A 25404-nucleotide genomic window follows, 5' to 3' on the forward strand; every position below is an offset into this window, starting at 1 on the left:
GCACTTTTACTAGCAACAGGCGGTAGCGACCATTCAGGAGGAGAAAACCCAAAATAACGTGACCGAGGTTATCTTCCATACTCGCCTCGCCAATGGTGAAACATTCATCAAAGGCGATGAGGAAGCACTTGTAAACCTGGACACGCTATTCGAGTTTAACGCAGAGCCAAACAGCCAGGATACGTCTACAGTTAGACTAGTTTCCATTTCAACCCCCCCCCCCCCCCGGGGACGAAACCAACGTTTGCTAACTCTATTCAAACCCCCCTCCCAGTGGTCAAATCGCATTACAAACAGAGTAGTCAGTGTGGTCGAGAAATCCACACAAGGATCAATGAAGCCATTAATAAAAAAAACTGTCAGCGGAAAATCAACTTTAGCGACAACAAAGAGCAAACCACCCAAACTGACATGGCACCGATAATTCAATCCGCCATGCCAGCCCAGGTCCATAGCTGGCATCAGACTAGAGTTATCCACCCATTTGGTTGTCCAAAATACGGAAACTAATGCGAGAAAATATAGTGTTCTTGTTATGTGATTAATGGCTGGGGAGCTGCTTTGTATACTGGATTGTTACACTGGGTTTGACAGGTAAGTGGATGCAGTTAGTGAATATGTGCACTTGGTTTACACTGGATACTGCATAATGTCCCCCAGAGCACATTGAAGTCATGCAAAATGTGTGTAAAATGCAGAGAAATGGGTGTGATTCGGTCCCTTAGCCCACGTGTGTTTGGTTACATTGATATAACGCGGAAAAGAGCTGGACAACAGAGGTCGTCCTTTTGAGTGTTCAATGGGCCCAGGCAGGTAATGTTTCCTGTGAAATGCTAATGGCCTGGTGAAATTAATAAAAGTGCTACAGCCACTGGGGCTACATGAGAATACATAGTGAAATTAATTGTAGTCTGAGGCCTGATATAGTAAGATGTTTGACACAGGGTGACACACTTTGATAGCTAATTGTGAGGTAACTATGACAGTTACAGGACTCAAAATGTACATGCTAATTGTCCAGATAGGTGGAAATCTGCAACTAATCAGTTTGGGTGATGAATATATATATTTTTTTTAATTAAATTAAATTTTATTATATTTATATTTTCATAATTTGTAATTTCACAAATTATGACATGATTCAGCCTGCATTGTACCCCTATCAGGTCATAGGTCATTCTTTTCAATCAGAATGTATCCCTACACCCTGTGGTAGCCTCACTTTGAAGGTTAAGGTTAAATAAGTCAATATGGAGGATTTCTTCAATGATGTTTGACACAGGGTGACACACATTGATACCTAATTGTGAGGTAACTATGACTGTTACAGGACTCAAAATGTGCATGCTAATTGTCCAGATAGGTGGAAATCTGAAACTTATCAGTTTGGGTGATGAATATATATTTGTTTTAATTAAATTAAATTTTATTATATTTATATTTTCAGAATTTGTAATTTCACAAATTATGACATGATTCAGCCTGCATTGTACCCCTATCAGGTCATAGGTCATTCTTTTCAATCAGAATGTATCCCTACACCCTGTGACAGCCTCACTTTGAGTATTAAGGCTAATTGAATAAGTCAAAATGGAGGCTTTTTTTTCAAAAATACCAGAGGGTAATTTTTTCAAAATGTGATCCTGGGCCAAATGGTGAATGTATAATATGGAATGGGCCTCCCAGACCAAATGGATATGGTGCTATTAAGTTCAAATCACCAATCACAGGCCAGTATCGTACAGTAAATGCTCACAGATTAAGTTTCATGGTCTTTAATAAGGAGATGGACATAGATGGCAGTGACATCAGTCACCTGTGCCATAACCGTCGTTGTATGTTTAAAGATCACTTATCTGCTGAGCCACATGCAATTAACAGCTCGCGCATACAATGTGGGAACAGGGATGTCTGTCAGGGACACGGACAATAACCCCCCCCCCCCCCCCCCCCTGCCTCTTGCATCTCAGAATGCATAACATATAAGAATGTAAAACAATAACAAAGGATTTAAAGAAATATTTTATGTCATAAAATCACATATAAATATCACATATAAATATCACATGATACATTTATTCAAAAGCATACATTTATTCACATTACTATTTTTTAATGTTTAAAGTCAATCTTCAATGTCTAGGGTTCATGTCCACAGCAGAAATGCTATCATGCAAACTGATAGTTCCTATATTATATGTATCACTTGAAAGTTTGTGACAAAAATTACTTTGAATAACTGTGGTCACAGGAGTTGTCTGCTCTTTGACTGTTAATATCTAATAATCCTTTCTTGTAGTCAGCTTGTTGATCTCTGTGCAAATGTTTATATTGTAAGTGATCTCTAATTTTACTTCCTTGCTGGACTAAATGCCTTTTATCCACCTGTGGATTGTTTTGATATTTTTTTTGATAGTCCGACTCTTTGTCCATCTGACGCAGTGAACGCCTCACCCGAGCTGACAGTTCGATGCCACAATACTTGCACTTTTCTATCATCGATGTTCCCGGGGCGTTGTTCAGCCCGTGGATGGTGGATGCAGCTCTCCCAGTCATCGTTCGTGAATAGTTCACATTCTTAGGTAAGGAAACACTGAGAGAACGGTTCGCAGCCTCACATTTCTGTGTGTCTGTATACAGTTTCATTTGCTCTACAGCTGAAATACTTAGTTTAATCTTCAGAAGTTCCAGTACTAACATTTTGTCATTTTCATTCATATTCAGCTCTGTGATTCTGTGTGTACCCAGGAACATGGATCGGTGCCACCAGTTGTTCGTTATTCCTCCACTGCAGACGACCGAGTACCGCGAACACTTTGAACAGTCACCACCGTAGCACGAAAGTGTCGATTGCAGGACCTTTGGTAAGTTTCGTTTCAGTACACCGATATTACCAGTGTGTAGTTTCATCAGTTCTTTAAGAATTAAACTGCACCTTGCTTTCATATCCTGGCTGAATACCTTCTGTGCTTCACGCTTTTGTTCACGGGTGGACCCAGTAAACATGTCGGGACTGAAGTTAGCTTTGTAACACTTACGAAACTGACTCTGACCTAAGTGGGTTGGATCAGCTAGCCGCTGCACTTTCCACATTGGATCTAGAAGTTTCAAAGCACTATCAACTCCAGCAGATGATCTGGAATCTCCATCTGTTGTGACGTATATTATGAGAATACCTTGTAGAGCCAAGTCTATTCCGATATCTTTTCCCATCTCGTATTCCGACAGCGGAGCAAATGGCGGCAAGTTTGCTGTGCAGTCAGGATGACCACCGGGACACGTCACATGAATACCTTTGTTTCTTAACCAGGCTCCGGTCCAACAAAGTTTATTCTGGAAGCAGGCACTTACAATGAATTTTCTTTCAGTCATTGTTTCACACGCAAGTCCTATAGCTTGTGATGCATTCTGGCCCGGTTTCTTCCGACTTGTTATTGTCGTGGAGTTGTATCTCCCATCCATGGCTATGTTAATTTCATCACGTTCATTTCCACGTTTCATGTTAATGTCTTTCAGTAGCTCAACTTTTTGTGCCATATCTTTTTCATTTAGATCTGTTACAGCCGTTGATATCTTGTATGATGTTCTCTGCATGCCGCTCCGACACAGTGGTGGAATGTCCATACTTGCCAATAACACTCTTGCTCGTGTATTGCCGACGGGAGTATCTTGGAGACCGATAGCAAGACCCACATTAGTTTTTGCTGCATTTGGGCCAGGTTTATTTGTTTTCACCTCATTGTACAATTTGCTTTCAGGAGCAGTGAAGTCACATTTCACACAGTGTAGTGTGACTTTCCAACAAAGACCCCACTTAACCTCTTTTAATATTTGCATTTCAGGCTCGTCGCACTCAGGGGAAGCTGTTGAGTGGTATCTGAAAGCTGCATTCCATGCATCTGCCATTCTGTCATTGTCCATTATTCTCATGCCTTCTTTGTCTTTACACTGTTGTTCTTCTTTCATTTCAGACGCAGTACATGTACTCATAATGGGACGTAGCAGGCGGACTGGCTGTGACGCACCTTCGCAATCTGGAGTGGATATGGTGGCTGAAGTGGAACTCGACTTCGTGACCAAGGCAAACTCGTCTATATTCATCCGGACTACTGGTCGCAACTTCTCAGTGTGAGATTCTGGACTTGCATTTTCATGCAGCAGAGTTCCACCCTTATTCCAAGGTGCATGTCCCTTCTTGAACTGTGTCTTTCGTCTTGTATTGCCTTCCATGGATGTGACTCGTAGTGTATAAAACAGTGAAATATTTATTGTGGTATGCATGTCCACCCTTATATATATCCGTTCATGTGTGATGTCACTTTCAGTTCTGATACATTAAAACATTTCAATGCAGTGGCAGTTGACAGCTTTTTTTGTTCACTGTATATTCTGTACTGCATCTTTGCAGGCTGGTTCCATATCCTCTGCATTCAGGTGTGACCTATTACGGTGTGCAGACACCTTGCTAATTACCCTCACCAGAATGACACTCGAGCAGTCCTAATTTGTAATTGGCATATGTTGACTGTGTGCAGTATCCAAAATTTTACAGTTTTAAAGTTTAAATTTTTCTTAAAAAGAGAACTTTGTGGGATTTTCTTTTTTGAAAATGTATCAATTTAAATTAAATTGATTTTTTGTTGTTGAAAAAATCATATTCCTGCCAACTGCTATACTTCAATTGCAGAGAACACAATAAGGAGCAAGTTTCTTTTTGTTGTTCAGAAACATGTCTGTAACGTTTAAAGTTATCGCATAATTACTAGTCCACTATTTGGAATAATTTGACGCAGATTTCCGCCTTTTGCGGCACAGGCAGTCCCCCATTTCACAGGCTCCAATAGCCATATTTGGTATCAAATATTCTTTTTATTGCTTGTATACAGCTTGACATATGTATTTAAATGCCATATGTGAGTTTGAGTGTAATGGTGAAAACAATTTTGGTCTGATAGGCATCAGACTAGAGTTATCCACCCATTTGGTTGTCCAAAATACGGAAACTAATGCGAGAAAATATAGTTTTCTTGTTATGTTATTAATTACTGGGGAGCTGCTTTGTATACTGGATTGTTACACTGGGTTTGACAGGTAAGAGGATGCAGTTAGTGAATATGTGCACTTGGTTTACACTGGATACTGCATAATGTCCCCCAGAGCACATTGAAGTCATGCAAAATGTGTGTAAAATGCAGAGAAATGGGTGTGATTCGGTCCCTTAGGACACGTGTGTTTGTTTACATTGATATAACGCGGAAAAGAGCTGGACAACAGAGGTCGTCCTTTTGAGTGTTCAATGGGCCCAGGCAGGTAATGTTTCCTGTGAAATGCTAATGGCCTGGTGAAATTAATAAAAGTGCTACAGCCACTGGGGCTACATGAGAATACATAGTGAAATTAATTGTGGTCTGAGGCCAGCTCAAGTCAAACGGTCACGGCGGACCCCACCGAAGTCACAACGTCCGCCACCAAACATAGCATCGCATGTAAGATGGCCAGCCCTACGGCGGACCACCTCAATGTAAGCACCTCCAAACAATTTACCGCTGACAGCCGAAATGTCATTCTAGCAGACGTCTCAGGAGCCATCAAATCAACAGCGTCTGCCGTGACTAGCGAAAAAGATAAACCGATTAGGAAAGAGACAGGAAACGCCCACTCGGGGCAGATTAGCAAAGAGAGTATGAACACCAACCCGGTAACTAAGTCAACCACAGTGATAACTACTACCTCACCCATCACTATCACCCCCTTCAGGGCCGTAGTTAGAAATAAGCGTAAAGCCAGCAGCCCAGAAAATGAACAAACTAAAGGGGCTAGCACCTTCCTAAAAGGGAGCGAAACCCCCACTAAAAAAGCTAGGGTAGCTAACAATAAAAAAACAGCAGGAGCGCCAAAAAACAGTGGACCAGCACCCAAAAGCCCGGGACCGTTTTACAAGGAAATTCCTTGTAAATCGGGTAAAAATAGAAGCCAACCACAGGTTCAATGTGAAAATACAACTCATACACGACCGGTAGGGCACTCTGCCAGACCGGCCGTCCAACCGGCTGCTGCAACAAAGTGGATAGTGAAACTCTGTCCACTGCCGGCCAAAACCACCTCTACTCAAATACTAAAAGAAAACAACTCAGAACTCGGCATTCAGGAAGCAACCACCTGGTCCAACGGCTATGTTCAGCTCCTTGCTAAACCGAAGTCGGAAAGACCAACCATCAAAATAAATGATAGGATTCACCAGCTCATTCCATTTGAAAGGAAACCGAGCAAGTGTCAACATTGCCAACAATGGGGACACGGTGCGGCTAAATGCCGCCACCATAAAGAACTCCCTACTTGCCACAGGTGTGGGCAGAAACATGAGACGAGCTCCCAGAACTCCCCCTGTACAAGGCCGATGCAGTGCCCTAACTGCCTCAGCCGCCATATGGCTCATGATACCCAGTGCCACCACTACCAAAAGGCGCTCCGCCAACTAAATAACCGTAAACCAGATAGTTCGCCCACCAGCAGCAAAAAACCTACAACGGTTAGGCCAGCAACCGCAGTCACAGCAGGCTGCTCATATGCTGAGAAACTAAAAACTTCAGCCAACCAAGAGGTCAACCAACTTAAATTAGTCATAGAAACCCTAGTTACTAAAATAGCACTAATTGAAAATAACCTTAGCTCAACCAACTTATAAAATTAACATTTAAAACAAAAACTCAATATACGGGTCTGGGTCATGGGAGATAAGTCTCCATACGCCCCCGCTAAAAATGTAAACATAGGAAATAAGGGCCTCAACGTTCTCCAATGGGACATGGTGCCGAACTCATACAACTCATTAGCACTAGTAACATCAAGCCAGATATTATTTGCCTGCAAGAAACTTGGCTAGGGACTGGCACCAGTAAACATAAAAATAAACAACCTAAAACATTTAAAATACCAGGCTACTCAACTTACTATAAACATAGGGAAAATAGCACTAGAGGTGGAATAGCCACCTTAATTAAAAATAATATACCACATAGTGAAATTAAATATGAGTCTGTTAACACTAACTTAGAAGTCCTAGGACTTACTATATTAAACGAAAAAATGCCTATAGACATAATTAATGTCTATAGCCCACCGGGAACAGCCCATAAACAGCTAACTTTAAGAGATTACAATAAACTTATTAAACCAAACAATAATCTAATACTGGTAGGAGATTTTAATAGTCACAACACACTGTGGGGAGGTCAGCACTCTGACGCACAGGTAGACATACTGGAAGAATTCATCAACACACACAGCCTGGTATGTCTCAACGATGGCAGTATAACCTTCTATAACGACCAATCACTAACCACATCTGCCATCGACCTCACTATAACCTCTACTAAAATAGGTGCAAACGCCCAACGGGAGGTGCTCAATGCTCTTAACAGCGACCACCTCCCTATCTTAACCAGCTATAAATGTAATGAGAAATATGCAGAAGAAGAAAAATTTATACCTAAATTTAAATTCAGTAAAGCCGACTGGGCAGATTTTACAAGCGACTGTAGCAAAATAAAAATAGAAAATAATCTAAGTATTGACGACGCTACCACCAAACTTACAAATGAATTAATAAGTATAGCAGAGAAACATATACCTAAAACCAAACAACCTAGTAAAAATAAACCAGTTAGTTGGTGGACAGACGAAATCAAAGCTAAATGCGGCTTCAGAAACAGGATGCGTAAAATTAAAAAAACCCAAGGTAAACAAGAGTATCATGCTAAGTACAAAATAGCCAAAAGCGAAGTAGGTAAACTTATTATAGAAGCTAAACAGGCCAGCTGGCAGACATTCTGCGGCGAAATTAATAATAGAACCTCCATTAGAGAAATGTGGAAAAAAGTTCAAGCTATACAAGGACAACGCGCGGCCACCACAGTCCTTCAAAAACATAAAACAACAACCACTAATAAACAAAAGGCCGACCTTCTCAGTAAAACATTTAGTAAAAACAGCAGTAATGAAAACTTTCCCAAGCAATTTTTTGATAAACTTAAGAAAGATAACTCTTTACCAACGACCCATACTAATACAGCCAACCACCCTAACACTGATAACTTAGAGTTTAATAAACCATTAACACTGATAGAATTAAAAACCGCTCCTAAAGCAAAAAAAACGTACCGCCACCGGGCCTGACCAAATTAGCTATACACTACTCAAACACATGCCGGATGTAACCTTAGAGGTAGCGTTATCGCTCTATAACCGAATCTGGAGGGAGGGCCAAATGCCCACTGCATAGAAACACGCAGAATGCTTTAGTCTTCCTGAAGCGGGAAAAGACCGATAACACTCACGTCCCACATGTGTAAAACGTTAGAGACTATCATTAATAAAATACTAAATAACTACTTACTAGAGGATAACCTAATTACAAATGTACAAAGTGGATTTAGATCTAAACACTGAACAATAGACCAAATAGTCAGACTTCAAAATAGTATCAACGACGCCTTTCGCAAATCTAATAAAGTATTAGCAATACTCATAGACATCGAAAACACATTTGATATGGTATGGCGACAAGGCCTACTCAATAAACTACAAACTAATGGAATTAAAGGCAATATGTTTAACTTCATCAATAATTTTATTCATAATAGATCAATTTCGGTCAGAGTAAACGGTCACTACTCAGATAAAACCGAAATAATTAATGGAATACCACAAGGAACGGTCCTATCACCAACCTTATTTAACATATTTATTAATGACATAACTAAAGCACTTAATGCTAAAGGTAAAATAAAATCACCACTCCATTAAACACAGCACTGTTTGCCGATGACTGCGCCATCTGGCGCACAGGCAGAGTAACCAAGAATCTATTTAATTTAATGCAAGACGTTATGAACAAATTAAATAAGTGGGCCCTGGACTGGGGCATTAAATTATCTGAAAATAAAACAATTTGTATGTTTTTTAATAAAGTCAACTCGCCAGATAACCTTCAAATAACCTCAAACAATAAGCCAATCCCAAGAGTTAGCAAATTCAAATTCCTAGGAGTCACCTTCGACTCAAAACTAACCTTTAGTGATCATATTAATGATATCGTCAGACAAGCTAAAAATACTCTAAACTTACTAAGATCAATCTCAGGCACCAGCTTGGGAGTGCAAACAGAGGCAATGCTTATGGTTTACAAAGCATGTATACTCTCCAGGTGAGACTATGGAGCCCAAGCCTACAGTTGCGCCTCCCCAAAGCTACTGCAAAAACTAGATATCATCCAAAACCAAGCTCTTAGAACAATAGCTAAAGTTCCAGCTAATACTAGTGGCCAAAGCCTAGAAGTTGAATTTAACATTATGCCACTTAAATACAGCCGTAATCTTCAACATCTCAACTACTATCTTAAAATCCATTCGCTTAAATTAGATCACCCAGTTCAGGAACTTACCCCCATAATAGCAAAACCAGGGCTAGAATTTAAAACTAATAAAAAACTTAATGATTCATTTGCCACTAGGGCTAGTGAACTTGAAATAGAGGTAGGAATTGATAACACACCTGTGGCTCTATACCAACTCAACCAGCCAATTGAATGCCACACTCCATACCTAATCAAAAAAGCTACTGATCAAACCCCCTTTCTACCATTTAAAAAAGTCCTGTTTGAAGCCGCAGCTAATGAAAACTACCCTGAGCATATCTATATCTATACGGATGGCTAAACAAATCCAGATAACGGTAGGGTTGGCTTCGCAATAGTTGAAGAAAAAATATCCAAACACTCTAAACTAGTTAAATATGCCAGGCTGTCAGATAATCTATCAGTCTATACAGCAGAACTGACAGCCATCTATGAAGCGCTAATCTGGATTGAAAATAAACAATACCCTAAAAGCGTTATCTTTTCAGATAGTCTTAGCTCCATTCAATCACTTCAAACTAATAAATCTACCAGGCCAGATATCCTCGCACTATCCATAATAAACTTCAAGAAATAAACCAGCTTAATCTAACAATAGTATTCGAAAGGGTTCCAGCCCATGTAGGTATAATTGGCAATGAAATAGCTGACTATGGAGCCAAAACTGCACTTTCAATAACTAGTACAATTACAGCACTACCTTTAGGAATATGAGAACTAATGTCAAAAGCAAGAAAACACTACATTAATCAATGGCAGGCAAACTGGGACCTATCAACCAATACATGGCACTATAACATCAAGCCACTGGTCAACTCTATCCGACCTAAACACCCAAACACTTATGTGGATAAACTAATCACTAAACTACGCATAGGTAAATCTTCACAGCTCAACAGCTGCTCTTTCACCAAACTAAATCCTGACTGCGAATGTGGCACCCGGGAGGATATGAAACACTACCTCCTGGATTGCACGCTACACAACAGCCAGAGAAAACTAATGATAGAATCAATAACCGAAGCCAACCAAAATAAAACAATTACTCCTAATTTTTTACTTAACCCTGATAAAGTCCTCAAACTCAAAACCTTCAAAGCAGTATATCAATTCGTCCTGTCCACCAAACCAAAATTATAAAAGCCACGTGCCACTCACCGTGCCAGCGTTCAATCGGCGCGAACCACCAACTCGACCGATCGCAGGCAGGATGGGAAGCCGTAGCGCTCCCACTGGGCTCCTGGCAAGTCATTTAGTCAAAAGCTAAAAAATTTGAAAAAGATCGCAACCACCCGCCTGTACGTCTCCTGGAGGGAAGAGCGACCTTCTACACTCAACCGACACGCACTCCAATCTGGGAGACCAACGGATGGAAGGTGGCGATCTATAACTAAGATAAGTAATTAGTATACTACTTAACTCGTGACACCTTTGACTCCCTGGAAGGAACATCCACCATACGCACCCGAACAGATTAGGTATTCCAACCCGGGGAGACAACGGTGTAACGGCAAAAGTACAACCATATGCCTAAACTAGTTAGCTGATATAAATGCAGCTATAAATTAACAATTGCTCAAAACCTCCCGCCTGTACATCTCCTGAATGGAAGAGCGACCTTAAGCACTCGACCAACAAGCACTCCAACCAGAGAGATCAACGGCGGGACGGTAGCGAGTGATTAATAACTACTAGATATGACAATACTTAAATCGTGACACCTGTGACCCATTGGCGGAACATCCACCCTTCGCACTCGACCAGACTATTTATTCCAATCCGAGGGGAGAACGGTGAAACGACACAAGTAAAAGCATATACTTAAACTAGATAGCTGGCATAAAATAAAATTATTAATCAACAATTATTCAAAACCACCCGCCTGTACAACTCCGGGAGGGAAGAGCGACCTTAAGCACACGACCGACAAGCACTCCAACCCCGGGGTTCAACGGCGGGACGGTAGCGAATAATTAGTAACCATTGTTAACCTTACTGTAAATATTTATTCAGGTTCTGAAACTCGTGTGTTGCAATTGGTGTATACCACTCCCTTAAAACAAACAAGATAGGATACCACCAATTACCACTTTCTCTTGCAGCAATCTCACTGGTCCAATCCAGCCAATCGCGAACAAGGAACCTCACATGTAAATACACTGCACAATTGTGTTTTGCACTCGCACCATGTCTCTATTACTGATGCATGAAACCATGATTGACTAAGGTAAGTCAACTAGGGCAACTGGGGAAATAGCAAGCAGGAAAAACAAGATTGACTTAAAAGACTAACCAAGTAAGCCTACTAAATTATTCTACATTACTAGAATTATTCTACGTTACCAACATATAGATACCGTTCATTTCGCCTCAATCATTTCTTTTCTTTATAAAATAATTATTCAGGGGGCGGGAATCAAATAATTCTTAATTACTTAGCTGTCAACTATACAACTGCTACTAGATACTTTAACCCTATTTTTCTTTCTTTTTCTTTCTTTCTTTCATTGATTGGTAATACAGTTAAGTATGTCAAGCATTAGGCTTTTTAAACCAATACCTACACTATAAGGGTTCCACCCTTGAAATTAGATAGCCAGATTAGTATAACTTCCCCTCCGGCATTGTGTTCAATGCTATACAAAGACGGAGGGGGGTGGGTGGTCATGATGACCGTTGAACTCACTTGAGTAGGGACGTAAGACAATAAGTACAACCTTAACACCAAACTAGGATTTACATACAGACTACACGCTCACTGCAACAGTACACAGGATGCATTGACTAATGATAACAATGCATCCGCCCCGCATTTAATGGCCCAGCACGTGCTCTAATAAGGAACCGGACAAACGAATACCGTTCCGAGTACACAATTGCAATGCACCCGGGGGAAGCTGAACAAAATAATATCGGCCTCCCCCACCCAGACCCCCAATACTTGCTGCTGGTAATAACTTGGTACTTAGTGATGCCTCGACCAGAAGCGGTCGGGCCCTTTATAAGAGCCCGATGGGCAACCTAGGGAGACACCACAGCATCGTAAAGGTCTAAAATTAACGAGCTACTCTCGATTCACTAATATCAAAACCTATATTAGCTCGGCCATTTACCTTTCGACCGACCGTTCAAAACTGCGCCAAAATTTCCTTAACAAAATTGCGCACCACTTTCTCTTTGGCATTAACGGCTCCATTCAAATTCCATAGCACCACCACCACCCCCAACGGCCTGCTACCGATTCAATCGGGCTGCTGGTGCTCCCTTGCACCTGCCAGTGCAGGCGGTCCCTCCTTCCCCCCCCCCCCCCCCCCCACACCTTTCCTGTGATGGACGGAAGAGCCGGCCAAGGCCGGCTCTTGCGCCCACGACAAGCGTGCGCTACAACAGCTTGCTCTGAATGTGCACGTAAAACCCTATTACATGACATGACATATAATTGTACCCTCTCGTTGTGAGCACGGTTTCTGGCCCTAGTCAGAAATCGTGCTCGCAACAAGCGTGCTAGAACATTAAATTGATATAAGCACGTTAATTCCCGACATCTGACCTGACAGTCATTTGTGGGCATACATACATACATATAGTTGTCACTAAATTTAGGATCATATTTTTATAATGTAAATGTTTTATAAGGTGTACGTCGCTTGGTATTAGGATAACGTTAATATCTCCAGAATATGGTAGCCCGACGCCTCTAGCTAGTGTAATTCACCGTCCATCGGACAAGTAAAAAAAAAAAAATCAATTTCCAAGCCCGACGGCTAGTAAACATAAACAAATATGTAAGTAAGAATGTTGACTATGGATTTCGTTTGGTGGTATAGAGCCACTACTGGACATACTTAGATGAAACAGGAACTAGAAATGTTTTATACGGTGTACGTCGCTTGGTATTAGGGTAACGTTAATATCGCCAGAATATGGAAGCCCGACGCCTCTAGCTAGTGTAATTCACCGTCCATCGGACAAGTAAAAAAAAAAAAATCAATTTCCAAGCCCGACGGCTAGTAAACATAAACAAATATGTAAGTAAGAATGTTGACTATGGATTTCGTTTGGTGGTATAGAGCCACTACTGGACATACTTAGATGAAACAGGAACTAGAAATGTTTTATACGGTGTACGTCGCTTGGTATTAGGGTAACGTTAATATCGCCAGAATATGGAAGCCCGACGCCTCTAGCTAGTGTAATTCACCGTCCATCGGACAAGTAAAAAATAAAAATCAATTTCCAAGCCCGACGGCTAGTAAACATAAACAAATATGTAAGTAAGAATGTTGACTATGGATTTCGTTTGGTGGTATAGAGCCACTACTGGACATGCTTAGATGAAACAGGAACTAGAAATGGAAATGGTTTATTTAACGACGCATACAGCACATTTTTATTTACGGGTATATTTACGGACATATGGTTAAGGACACACGGATATTGAACGCGGAAACCCGCTGTCGCCACTTCATGGGTTACTCTTTTCGATTAGCAGCAAGGGATCTTTTATATGCACCATCCCACAAACAGGATAGCACATACTACGGCCTTTGATGTACCAGTCGTGGTGCACTGGCTGGAGCGACAAATTACAAAGACGACGGCACACAACAGGATTCTAAATTTGATCGTGTTTCTCCGTTCTGTACATGGCTTCAACTATAGTTACACCCAGGGCCGGATTTAGACCTTGGGGGGTGGGGGTGGATGAGGGTGAGGGGGGAGGGGGCACTTCAGGTTCGGGGGCCCCTCAACATAGAAATCAAATTACATGACAAATAAAAAAATGAACTCATTTTATAATTATTATACATTTTTATAAAGGAAGTATTTAGTCGGGGGGGGGGGGGGGTGTCTCTGGCAGGGGGCCCGGGACAACTGCCCCGTTTGGCCCCTGATAAATCCGGCACTGGCTAACTGGCTATGCCATGGCAGTAGGTATGCCAAGCGTGCATTTTTTCTGGCAGTTCACCGTACAGCATATGTACCCATAACTGCAGTCACTATTGCTGGCACACGTGTCGAAGTGGCCGGAAGACGACGAAGAACACCGAGAACTGAAGTGGTAGGGACATCTTACTGAAATACAGCAAATAAAGAAAACGGACAAGAAATTAAACCGTATGCTACGACTTGTATTTATGGGGACATACCCTAGTTTCAACCCGTAAAAATTAACACTAAGTTTAGTTAATCAACAAACCTGTAACACATTTGGATAAAGTTACAATTGAGTGAAACACGAGTCTGTGACTTTGAAATGGTGAAATACCCTCTAAAAATAGACTAAAATTCGACTCCATAACTGTTACTTCTCAGATGCACGTGCGTTTTTTAAAAATATGATAAATGCATTTTGTAATATTAAAAACACAAAGAAGACCGAAAACAATGTATGGAAATGGATAATCTAAACCATAAAATCTAAGTAAGTTATGATTTCAGTTATGAAAAACGGCTATAATAGTAAAAATATGCCTTAGTGTTTAAAAACTAGGGTATGTCGCTTTAAGGATTGTCTGTATTTTCGTTTACGTTCATCTGGGTACGAACACAAAGAAAATCATCCGCAAACTGTGTGAATCGGCGAAGCCGTTCTTACATAAGTTTCCGGTTGCTTTTTTTTATTTTTTTATTTTCATTTATTTTTTTGGGGTGGAGGGGGGAGGGAGTTAAAAAAAATAACGTACAGTAAGACAAATTACCAATATAAAATGACGTCATCAGATATGACGTTCCATGACGACGTAATTTTTACATTCACTGAGGAATGAACAAGCTCCCGTTGTTACGGCTGGACCAATGGGATGACGTTGTATTGTAATGAGCCATCGGTCTACAGGCTGGTAGGTACTGGGTTCGGATCCCAGTCGAGGCATGGGTTTTTTAATCCAGATACCGACTCTAAACCCTGAGTGAGTGCTCCGCAAGGCTCAGTGGGTAGGTGTAAACCACTTGCACCTACCAGTGATCCATAACTGGTTCAACAAAGGCCATGGTTTGTGCTATCCTGCCTGTGGGAAGCGCAAATAAAAGATCCCTTGCTGCCTGTCGTAAAAAAGAGTAGCCTATGTGGCGACAGCGGGTTTCCTCTCAAAATCTGTGTGGTCCATAACCATATGTCTGACGCCATATAACCGTAAATAAAATGTGTTGAGTGCGTCGTTAAATAAAACATTTCTTTCTTGTATTGTAATGAATTTAAGGGACATTTAATTATATCAAATATCAGTCAATCAAAGCAATTAGACATTTGACTCGTGCTTATGTCTACTGAAGGTTCAAGCACAGCTATCTTGGGCACATTATCAGAGATTCCCTGGTAGATGTGTCCATGACAGGGGGCATATCAAGCAATCAAATTAAAAATAGCTCCACTGGTTAATTACTATTACCTGTGGGTCTAACAGCACCCCGTTGGAGCTCATGTCCAGTTGACCTTTCGTTCGACCAATCAAAACCTTACTTGCAAAATCATGCCATTGATTTGAAAACAATTTGAAAACATTCGGGCTTATGCCGAGGGTATACGAATTGATTCGGGCGAATTAGGAAGTATGCCAGAAAATAATTTCAATATATTTTGTTTTATATAAAATTCGTTTGAAGAAGAAACAAAACCTGTTTATACTAGTATACAATCCAGAGTTTATTACTGCACTTTCCCCCCTGTTTTTCTAATGTTGAAATAGACCAATAAGTTCGCCTATTGCATAAATAGTCTCGGCGGATATTTTTAGAATATGTATGCTCCCGATAACGCTATAAAAGGAGAAGTGTAATTGGTCGATATTTAAATTGCTATGTATAGATGAAATGTCCCCAGGACATGGCAGTCCACGCAATGCTGTTATATCTACTGGCAGACCAGTAGAGCTAATTTTAACCAGATTGGCATATCAAGCATCATGATATGCGCTGTATTATCGAACATGTAAATTCGCGTAGAAATACAAGAGTCCGTCCCATCCTCGTACAATTTTCTTTTGTAAACGATTTCAAATTGGTTTGACATAAGAAGAAAAGTAAATAAACGTGTTTTGGAAATAACAGAAAACCCCCCACTATTTTTGTTTGTAAATTTTGGTATACATTCGGCTCAGAAATAAGTAACTTCTTGTAAATTCCATCGTATGAAAAACGTCGTTTCCTGTGGGAAGGACCATAGTTTTTTAAAATTAATTCAACATATTTTCGTGCTTATATCCAATTAAGGTTCAAGCACGCTGTCCAGGGCACACACCTCAGCTATCTGGGCTGTCTCATTATTTTGATTGGTTCGTGAGAGAGAAGACGACGAAGTGGCCTTACACCTACCCACTGGGTTGTTAAAACTAGCTCTGGGTTTGAGCCGGTACCGGGCTGTGAACCATGTACCTACCAGCCTTATATCCGATGGCTTAACCATGACACCACCGAGGCCGGTGGAAAGATTCTAATGCCCGGCGCAGACGAGCGTTTTTTAACGCATGCGTCTTGCGTTAAAAAACGCATCCGTACGAACGCAGTAAAAAACGCATCGTGTGCGACACCCTCTGCGTTGCGTTTTTTAGCGCTGCGTCGATTTGATTTCAGACGCACACACGCATCCGTCTCCTGCCGCATCCGTCTAAAAACGCACGTGTGCGCCTACTTGCGTCTACGTTGCGTTCACATGTTTATATAGACCAGTCATCTGTCTATATATCTGTATATAACGAAATTAACAATTATTGGTTTCAGTGATGAATAGAACTGTGAAAACAGACCCGACCATTAAAAATGACTAACATGTTTCAACACAAATAATTTCTAACTGCTCATCTTGGAAAGAAAGACTAGGCATGTGTAATTAATGACATTTCTAAATGAATCAAATTAAAACAATATAAATTGTTGCATTCATTGTACTATGCCTAATAATAATAATTAAAACAAACAAGTGTGAAATAAGAAATATTTATATCGTAATAGTATATTGTACGTAATGTTTTAAATAAAGTTTATTATGTTTTAAAATGTATTAATAAATTACATTTAATAAATTAAAATTAATAAAAGAAATCGTCAGTGGATCGCAGGAACGCATCGCAGGTAGGCGCACACGAGACGCATCCGTTTGCGTTGAGTCTGCGTTTTTTTAACGCAGACGTATGCGTTACAAAACGCTCGTCTGCGCCGGACATAAGTGTGTAAATTAGGTAATCCCAGTTATGACATATACATATATATTTTAACAACAATGATAAAGTGCAGCAAAGAACCGATCTTCGCACCTTTAGAAATACTAATACCCATTCAGTCCCGACATCTCAACTGTGTATCAATTAAGAAAATATGATTCTAGAATAAATCTAATTGCCTCTGGGCACGCTACGCTTGACATATCTAGATTCACTTACTATGGCAATCCACCGCATGAAGTAGGATTTACATAATTAAATGGAACAAGAAAACAAACTTGATGAGAACCGTTAATTTAATACATTCCAGTTGCATTTTTCCTGAAGGAGGTGACATGTCAAAAGTTGATTTATAGTCAACTGTGAAGCACACATCCGTAAATTAGCAGTACAGACGGTAAGGCAAGAAACAACAACAAGTATTTTAAAGACTATATGTAGCAACCTGTAATCAGCAGTCACCTGTTTTATGCGGCCACTTTTATCTACTCCCTTGTGTGACCGCTTCAGACAGGATGACTGTATATATATATATATATATATATATATATATATATATATATATATATATGTGTGTGTGTGTGTGTGTGTGGTAGGTGTGTGTGCGTGCGCGCGTGTGTGTGTGTTTTTCTGGTCTCTGAATTCAACTAATTATACATAAAAACACTGTATCTAGACTGAAGACATATATTTTAGATGATATAAAAGAGCGTATCTTACGAGCTGGCCTGCTTTGTGAAGATATACACTGGTACCTGGTCACACAGTAGTCAGCACAACACAGTTCTCCTGTAAGAAAAAAAAGAAATGTTTTATTTAACAACGCATTCAACACATTTTATTTATTGCTATATGGCGTCGGACATATGGTTAATGACCACACAAATATTGAGAGAGAAAACCCGCCGTCGCCTCTTCATGGGCTACTCTTTTCGATTAGCAGCAAGGGATCTTTTATATGCACCTTCCCACAGACAGGATAATACATACCACGGCCTTTGTTACACCAGTTGTGGAGCAGTGGCTGGAACGAGAGAAAATATTTGGCTAGATGGATGGATGGATGGATGGATGGAAGGAAATGTTTTATTTAACGACACACTCAACACATTTTATTTACGGTTATATGCCGTCGAACATATGGTTAATGACCACAGATATTGAGAGAGGAAACCCGTTTCATGGGCTACTCTTTTCGATTAGCTGCAGCTGGATGGATGGATGCACTGACAGCTCGATGGATGGATTGATGACTAGGATGGCTGGCTGGCTGGCTGGCTGGCTGGCTGGCTGGCTGGACGGACGTACGGATGGACAAACGAATGGACGGACGGATGGGTGGGTGGGTATGGTGGAACGCAAGGAATGGAATGAGGGAGTGTAGGAGGTAGGGAGTGAGTCAGGGATGGATGGGCGGATGGATGGACAGACAGATGAACTGATCGACATGCTAACGTTCTAACTAACCTGATGGACAGCCCGTTATGCGGCAGTCTATAACAGGAGGAAGTGTTTTTCTCTTACGAAACTGGAACTGGAATGGGAAGTTGTCTTCACACGGGATGCCTGGAGGTATGGGCGGTGGGCAGACCTCCGTATTGAGGGACGCTGAAATGATTTTTTAAAAATAATTTAGGCGCGGCAAGATAATGCCACCCCCACCTATTTTCGTGGAGAACTACGCACCATAATATTGACTACCAATCCCCCCCCCTCTCTCTCTCTCTCTCTCTATCTGTGTCTCTATTTCTCTTTTCCTCTCACCAAACACACACACACACACACACACACACACACACACACACACACACATGCATAAATACATAGCTAGATAGATATATATATATATATATATATATATATATATATATATATATATATATATATATATATATATATATTCATTAGTTTTAGCTAAATATCAATTTCAACAACAAGTTAACTGCTCGTGGAAGTTCACGAGTTAGGTAAACAAAAAGTTGATATCTATCGAAAACGGGAGTGGCATTTTATTAATTACCCACCTTCAGATAATCTAAAATCTAACAATTACTACCAACATAAGAAGACGAGCTAAGACAAGAGAAGATGACGTCGCTTACCCAAATGCTGTTATTGTGTAACTAATATGCATCAGGTGTGTACGAAAAATGTACGACACACCTGATAATAAACACAGACAGGTAGCCGTTAGACCAGGTTTCTTCAATGCTCTCGAGCGATAGAGAATCACACCAAAGTTTCGTCTTAAAAGTAGTACTAAACCAAATAACTTCTGGCTGGATCAAAGTTCGAGGTGCACCGAACTTTTGATACAGAAGTTAACTTCACAAGTCCTGTGATTGGTGATAAATGTGAGTGTGTTGGTTGTAAAAAAATAGTTTCATCTGGGTGAAAACAAATGTAGACAGTTTTATTTCATCTAGTACCACTGTGTCAATTAGCCTTGTGCTTGAAACATGTGAGGGGTACCTGTAAAAAAAAGTACTCGAATTTTGTGCGGAACTAGGGTAGTCATAGACGCTACCCGTTATCTCTGAAATGAGCAGCTTGATCCCCATTGTTTTCTGATTCACTTTAAGAGTGAGGGGTGGTAGTATTTATATATATGTATATGTATATATATATATATATATATTGTGTTTATGTCGATTGATACGCTTTAGGTAGGAGTTTTAGCCACATATGTTACTATTGTCGTCAATGAGATTTGATTTGGTAGTATACACCTTATAGCACTTCGCTCTCAGAATAATTTGAAAAATAGTTCTATAAAGGGTTTGTTTGAAATGTTATTCTATGCTCATATCTGTGAACATTCATACGCCCCTTTGTTTAAGAAAACTGAAAGTTATTTGTTCCGTACCCACGACTGGTATATCGAAGTTCATGGTATGTGCTATTCTGTCTGTGGGAAAGTGCACATAAAAGATCCCTCGCTGCTACTAAATGTAGCAGGTTTCCTCTAAGTCTATGTCTAACAAATCAAAAATCCGATGATTAATAAATCGATATGCTCTAGTGGTGTCGTTGAACAAAACTAACTTTGGTTACTGGAACGTAGCAGTAATCCTACTAACGGATGTAGAATAGTATACCATATTTCATTTGATTTCAACTTATTTTCGTGCTTATGTCCAATTAAGGTTCAAGTACGCTGTCATGGGCACACACACCTCAGCTATCTGGGTTGTATGTCCAGGGCATAGGGTTAGTTGTTAGTGTTTAGTAGGTAGATAGAGAGAAGAGGGTGTAGTGGTCTTATATCTACCCACTGGTGTTTATATCTCCTGGCACATACCTCAGCTATCTGGGTTAGTCGTTAATTGTTAGTGGTTAGTGAGAGAGAAGAGGGTGTATAGTGGTCGTACACCTTCCCACTGAGTCGTTAAAACTCGGTCTGGGTGGGAGCCGGTACCGGGTTGCGAACCATGTACGTACCTATGGTTTAACCACGAGGCCGGTAGTATACCATATTCGCTTTCGCTAGATATCGTTTTTACGAAACGGGTGAACGAGTTACTGGCAGAACGAAAGTAAGGTCAGATGCCATTGGAAGTTCACGAAAACGAGTGTAATATTTTATTTATTACCCACCTTCAAATAATGTTATATCTGACAATTATTGGAAACACAACTCAACGAGACGTGTGTGCGAATTCACAGAGCTAAGACCAGGGAAGGTCACATCCTAATTTTGCGTAATCTATTTTTTTGTCTTTCGCAGATTATGTTAAGGACATTTCCGTGAACATAACAGGATACACAACAGACATTGGGTCAGCTAAAAAAAAACCCAAAAAAAACAACAACAACAACAACAACAAAAATCGACAAAAGAAAAACAAAAGAAAAACAACCAACACTAAACAAACAAACAAACAAAAAACAAGAAATAAACAAGCAATACAAAAACAAAACAAAAAAAAGAAGAAAAAAAAGAAAATACAACAGCAACAAACGTACCTGCTACATAAAGGCAAACCAGGACAGAGACGAATGAATACATAATGCTTGTTGACATCAACACTGCTTTCTAAACGATTGCTACTCGGTCTTCCAGGTAGCGGTTTTACGGTCAACAGCTGGGTGTATGCCTATGACGTAAAACATTTTAAGCGAATCACTATATAATCGGAGATGGAAAAAAAACAACAACAAAAAACCCCAGATCATTTATCACCATTCATATGCGGATATTTCGTTTACGTTTGTACTGAGACAGAAACATTCCCTGGCGACTGAAACAAGTTTCAGCTTTTCTTGTCAACTGAAATCATGCATTATTTTTATTGTTTAGATTATCTGTTTCCATACATCCGAAGTGTTTCGAGTCACCCTGGTGTTTCTAACACCATACAATGTATTTCTCATATTGTTAAAAACACACGTACCATTGAGAAGTAACTGATAAGGAGACGCGAAGTGTTTCGAGTCACCCTGGTGTTTCTAACACCACACAATGTATTTCTCATATTGTTAAAAACATACGTACCTTTGAGAAGTAACTGGTATGGAAACGAGAGCTCTAGTCTATTTTTAAAGGTATTTTCTCATTTTAACGTCACAGACTCTTGGCCCGGGAGTCGGCCTCTGGTGATGTCAGAGATTGAACCCAGGGTAGGCGTGCCTGAACCCTCGGGATATGGGCACGTAAAAACAGTTCCCAGTTCCCACAGACTCTTGCTTCACTCTGTTGTAACTTTATCCAAATGACCGGCCTCGGTGGCGTCGTGGTTAGGCCATCGCTCTACAGGCTGGTAGGTACTGGGTTCGGATCCCAGTCGAGGCATGGAATTTTTAATCCAGATACCGACTCCAAACCCTCCCCATCCACGACCCCCACCCTCTTTTCCTACGCCAGTGAGATGTCAAATATCGTCTTATTGGCAACAAACAAAATTTCATTTTAAACATGTTTTGCTGTTTGGAATACCGATGTCTCTATATCGAAACTGAATATTCTGCCGCATTAGAACGGCCTAATAGAGGAAACAAATTCTTGAAACACTGGTGCTTGGAAGGGGTTGATGCCTCGTGCAATGACGCCTTCGACATTACATATCAGCTGTGATAATTAATGGTCAAATATGCACAACACGCAGAAAAAATAAACCTGGACCTCCCGGCTTGTAGCTTTGGATGCCAGGCCCGCAAACCAGGTTAGAATATTGTAAAAAAAAATTAATCAACATACACTAAATATATTAAAAGAAAACAAAAACACAAGCAGACACTAAATAATTTATTATAATACAAGCACAAACACTTGTATGTACATCTATATTTTAACATTCAACGAGAACCTGGTTAACTGTATATAGATAGTCTTTAATGAATAAACGGGGTACCCGACGTGTCCGGTGTTGCCTGAAGAGAGAGAGAGAGAGAGAGAGAGAGAGAGAGAGAGAGAGAGAGAGAGAGAGAGAGAGAGAGAGAGAGAGAGAGAGAGAGAGAGAGAGAGAGACAGAGAGAGAGAGAGAGAGAGAGAGAGAGAGAGAGAGAGAGACAGACAGACAGACAGACAGACAGACAGACAGAGCGAGCGAGACAGAGAGGGGAGAGAGAGACACAGAGATAAAACAGACATAGAGGGAGACAGAGAGAGACAGTGAAGGGGGAGGGAAGGAGAGGTTGAGACAGAGGGACACACACATATAGAGAGAAACAAACATAGAGGGAGACAGAAAGAGATACAGAGAGAGAGAGAGAGAGAGAGAGAGAGAGAGAGAGAGAGAGAGAGAGAGAGAGAGAGAGAGAGAGAGAGAGAGAGAGAAGATGTCTCTATATCCAGTATGTTTGTGGTCGAGAGCATGACGTACAAATTATTGGGCTACTACAAGTATTAGAAGTTACAATTAAAGTCTGCTTTGTTTCCATTAGTAGCAAGGGATCTTTTATATGCACCATCTCGCAGACAGGATGGCACATACCACGGTCTTTGATATACCAGCTGGAACGAGAAATAGCTCAATTGGCCCACCGACGGGGATCGATCCCAGACCGACCGCGCTTCAGGCGAACGCTTTACATCTGGGCTACGAGCCGCCCCTACAAGCATTAGAACGCCAACAAACAACTTATTTATACACACACACTGATATTCTAAAGACAGAAATATCTTTAATAACTAATTTCAGTTGTCAAAATGATCTGATATTCGAAAACAGCTTACAATGGCTGGAAATTCAGGACAGTCCCTTTAAAGGGACATACCCTAGTTTTTAAACACTAACGCATATTTTTGACTGTTATAACAGTTTTTAAACACTAACGCATATTTTTGACTGTTATAACAGTTTTTGATAACTTAAATCATACTCTACTTAGATTTTATTGTTTAGATTATCAATTCAGTGCATTCGAAGTGTTATTGGTCATCCTGGTGTTTTTAATATCACAAAATGCATTTCTCATATTTTTAAAAACGCACGTGCATCTGAGAAGTAACACTTATGGAGTCGAGTTTTAGTCTATTTTTAGAGGGTATTTCACCATTTCAAAGCCACAGACTCTTGTTTCACTCAATTGTACCTTTATCCAAATGTTTTACAGGTTTGTAGATTAAATAAACTTAGTGTTAATTTTCACCGGTTAACTAGGGTCTGTCCCTTTAAAATTTGACAAAACTCGAATTTAGTCACACAGAACAGGTGTGTTTGTGTGTGTGTGTGTGTGTGTGTGTGTGTGTGTGTGTGTGTGTGTGTGTGTGTGTGTGTTCACGCCAAGTACCAGCATTTAAATTCGGCAAATTGTGATCATATTTCAGTGACTAATTTAATTACATTTCAACTTATTTTCGTGCTTATATCCAATTAAGGTTCAAACATGCTGTCCTGGGCACACACCTCAGCTATCTGGGCTGTCTATACTGGTCGGTGGTTTAGTTGTTAGTTGTTAGTGACAGAGAAGATGGTGTAGTAGTCTTACACATACCCATTGGGTGGTTAAAACCCGCTCTGGGTGGAAGCCGGTACCGGGCTGCGAACCCAGTACCTACCAGCCTTATGTCCGATATTTTAACCAAGATACCACCGAGGGCGGTAGTAAATATTACCTATAGCGTCGTGGTGACTGTATAAAATATTAAGATGTAATGTGCGACTGAATGTCACTAATGAGAGTTTAATGTCAATGGTGGTGTGGGCTTTGGTGGTAGTCAATCTTTCTGGTAATGTTGATCCCTTGTTTCTCTCTTTGAGTATAATTATGCTTGTATTCGATTTATTTGAATAAAGCCAACTATGTATGCATGTATGTATTTAAGATTTAAACAAATTTAATACAGTAAAAAAAAAAAAAAAAAGTCTGACGGGGTGTGTCCTTGGCCCCGTGACCCGTCCCCCCCCCCCCACTCGCTACGCCACTGAATTTAATTATAAAAACGATGTAAAAATAACGATATATATAGGAGTTGCTTGTTTGAGATAGTTACTTCAACATACTATGAAAATATACAGATTGTGAAATTTGAAAAATCCTTCTGTACCAAAAGATTACAGCCATTAAAATAGTCAAAGCCAATAGTTCAAATAATATACTGACAGAAATAAATAAAGGATCACACAGATAGCAACAAGAAATAATGACTGCATTAAAAATCAATTCATATTGTCAGAAGTTGACTGGGAACATATATGCAGCACATTCAATACTGCAGACATTCAATCCCACGTTACAACTTGGTATGAAATACAGACATTATTACGCTAGTAGTGAATTAAATTTGGTCTACAATTCCATGTGTTCCCTTATTTCTTTCCATCAGTATATATATAAAAACCAGGCGCTTCGTTTGACATCCAGTGGCCAACTATTAATTAATCAGCC

General features: G+C 40.3%; 2 protein-coding genes and 1 long non-coding RNA gene across 3 annotated transcripts in view; 1 reads left to right on the top strand and 2 right to left on the bottom strand.

The window, feature by feature from the left end:
• The first annotated feature begins 5309 nt into the window (after nt 1–5309).
• LOC121372875 lies at nt 5310–6936 on the top strand. The gene is made up of 2 exons (XM_041499319.1): nt 5310–6332; nt 6471–6936. The coding sequence occupies exons 1-2, from the start codon at nt 5492–5494 to the stop codon at nt 6683–6685; spliced, it is 1056 nt and encodes a 351-aa protein (XP_041355253.1). The 5' UTR covers nt 5310–5491; the 3' UTR covers nt 6686–6936.
• Nucleotides 6937–14212: 7276 nt separating this feature from the next.
• On the bottom strand, nt 14213–21692 carry LOC121372877. Its single transcript, XM_041499321.1, has 4 exons — nt 21541–21692; nt 19042–19182; nt 18295–18363; nt 14213–14491 (listed from the first exon to the last, which is right to left on the bottom strand). The coding sequence occupies exons 1-4, from the start codon at nt 21596–21598 to the stop codon at nt 14334–14336; spliced, it is 426 nt and encodes a 141-aa protein (XP_041355255.1). The 5' UTR covers nt 21599–21692; the 3' UTR covers nt 14213–14333.
• A 2776-nt stretch (nt 21693–24468) lies between these two features.
• Nucleotides 24469–25404, bottom strand: part of LOC121373557 — a 3010-nt gene continuing 2074 nt past the window's right edge. Inside the window, exon 3 of the long non-coding RNA XR_005958094.1 lies at nt 24469–25404. This exon is cut by the window's right edge and continues 280 nt beyond it. This is a non-coding gene — a long non-coding RNA (uncharacterized LOC121373557).

Source organism: Gigantopelta aegis, chromosome 5 (assembly GCF_016097555.1).
Source record: "Gigantopelta aegis isolate Gae_Host chromosome 5, Gae_host_genome, whole genome shotgun sequence".
NCBI classification, from domain to species: domain Eukaryota; kingdom Metazoa; phylum Mollusca; class Gastropoda; order Neomphalida; family Peltospiridae; genus Gigantopelta; species Gigantopelta aegis.

What these genes read in the sequence shown, in the direction of transcription:
- LOC121372877 (XM_041499321.1), bottom strand. Translation starts at nt 21,598, where the DNA reads ATGTCAACAAGCATTATGTATTCATTCGTCTCTGTCCTGGTTTGCCTT. An exon ending in GGTTTGCCTTTATGTAGCAG is followed by an intron (nt 19,183 to 21,540) that starts GTACGTTTGTTG and finishes AAATCATTTCAG; the next exon opens with CGTCCCTCAATACGGAGGTC. An exon ending in TTCACAAAGCAGGCCAGCTC is followed by an intron (nt 14,492 to 18,294) that starts GTAAGATACGCT and finishes GCTGTATTTCAG; the next exon opens with TAAGATGTCCCTACCACTTC.
- LOC121372875 (XM_041499319.1), top strand. Translation starts at nt 5,492, where the DNA reads ATGGCCAGCCCTACGGCGGACCACCTCAATGTAAGCACCTCCAAACAA. An exon ending in CCGCCACCATAAAGAACTCC is followed by an intron (nt 6,333 to 6,470) that starts CTACTTGCCACA and finishes AAAAGGCGCTCC; the next exon opens with GCCAACTAAATAACCGTAAA.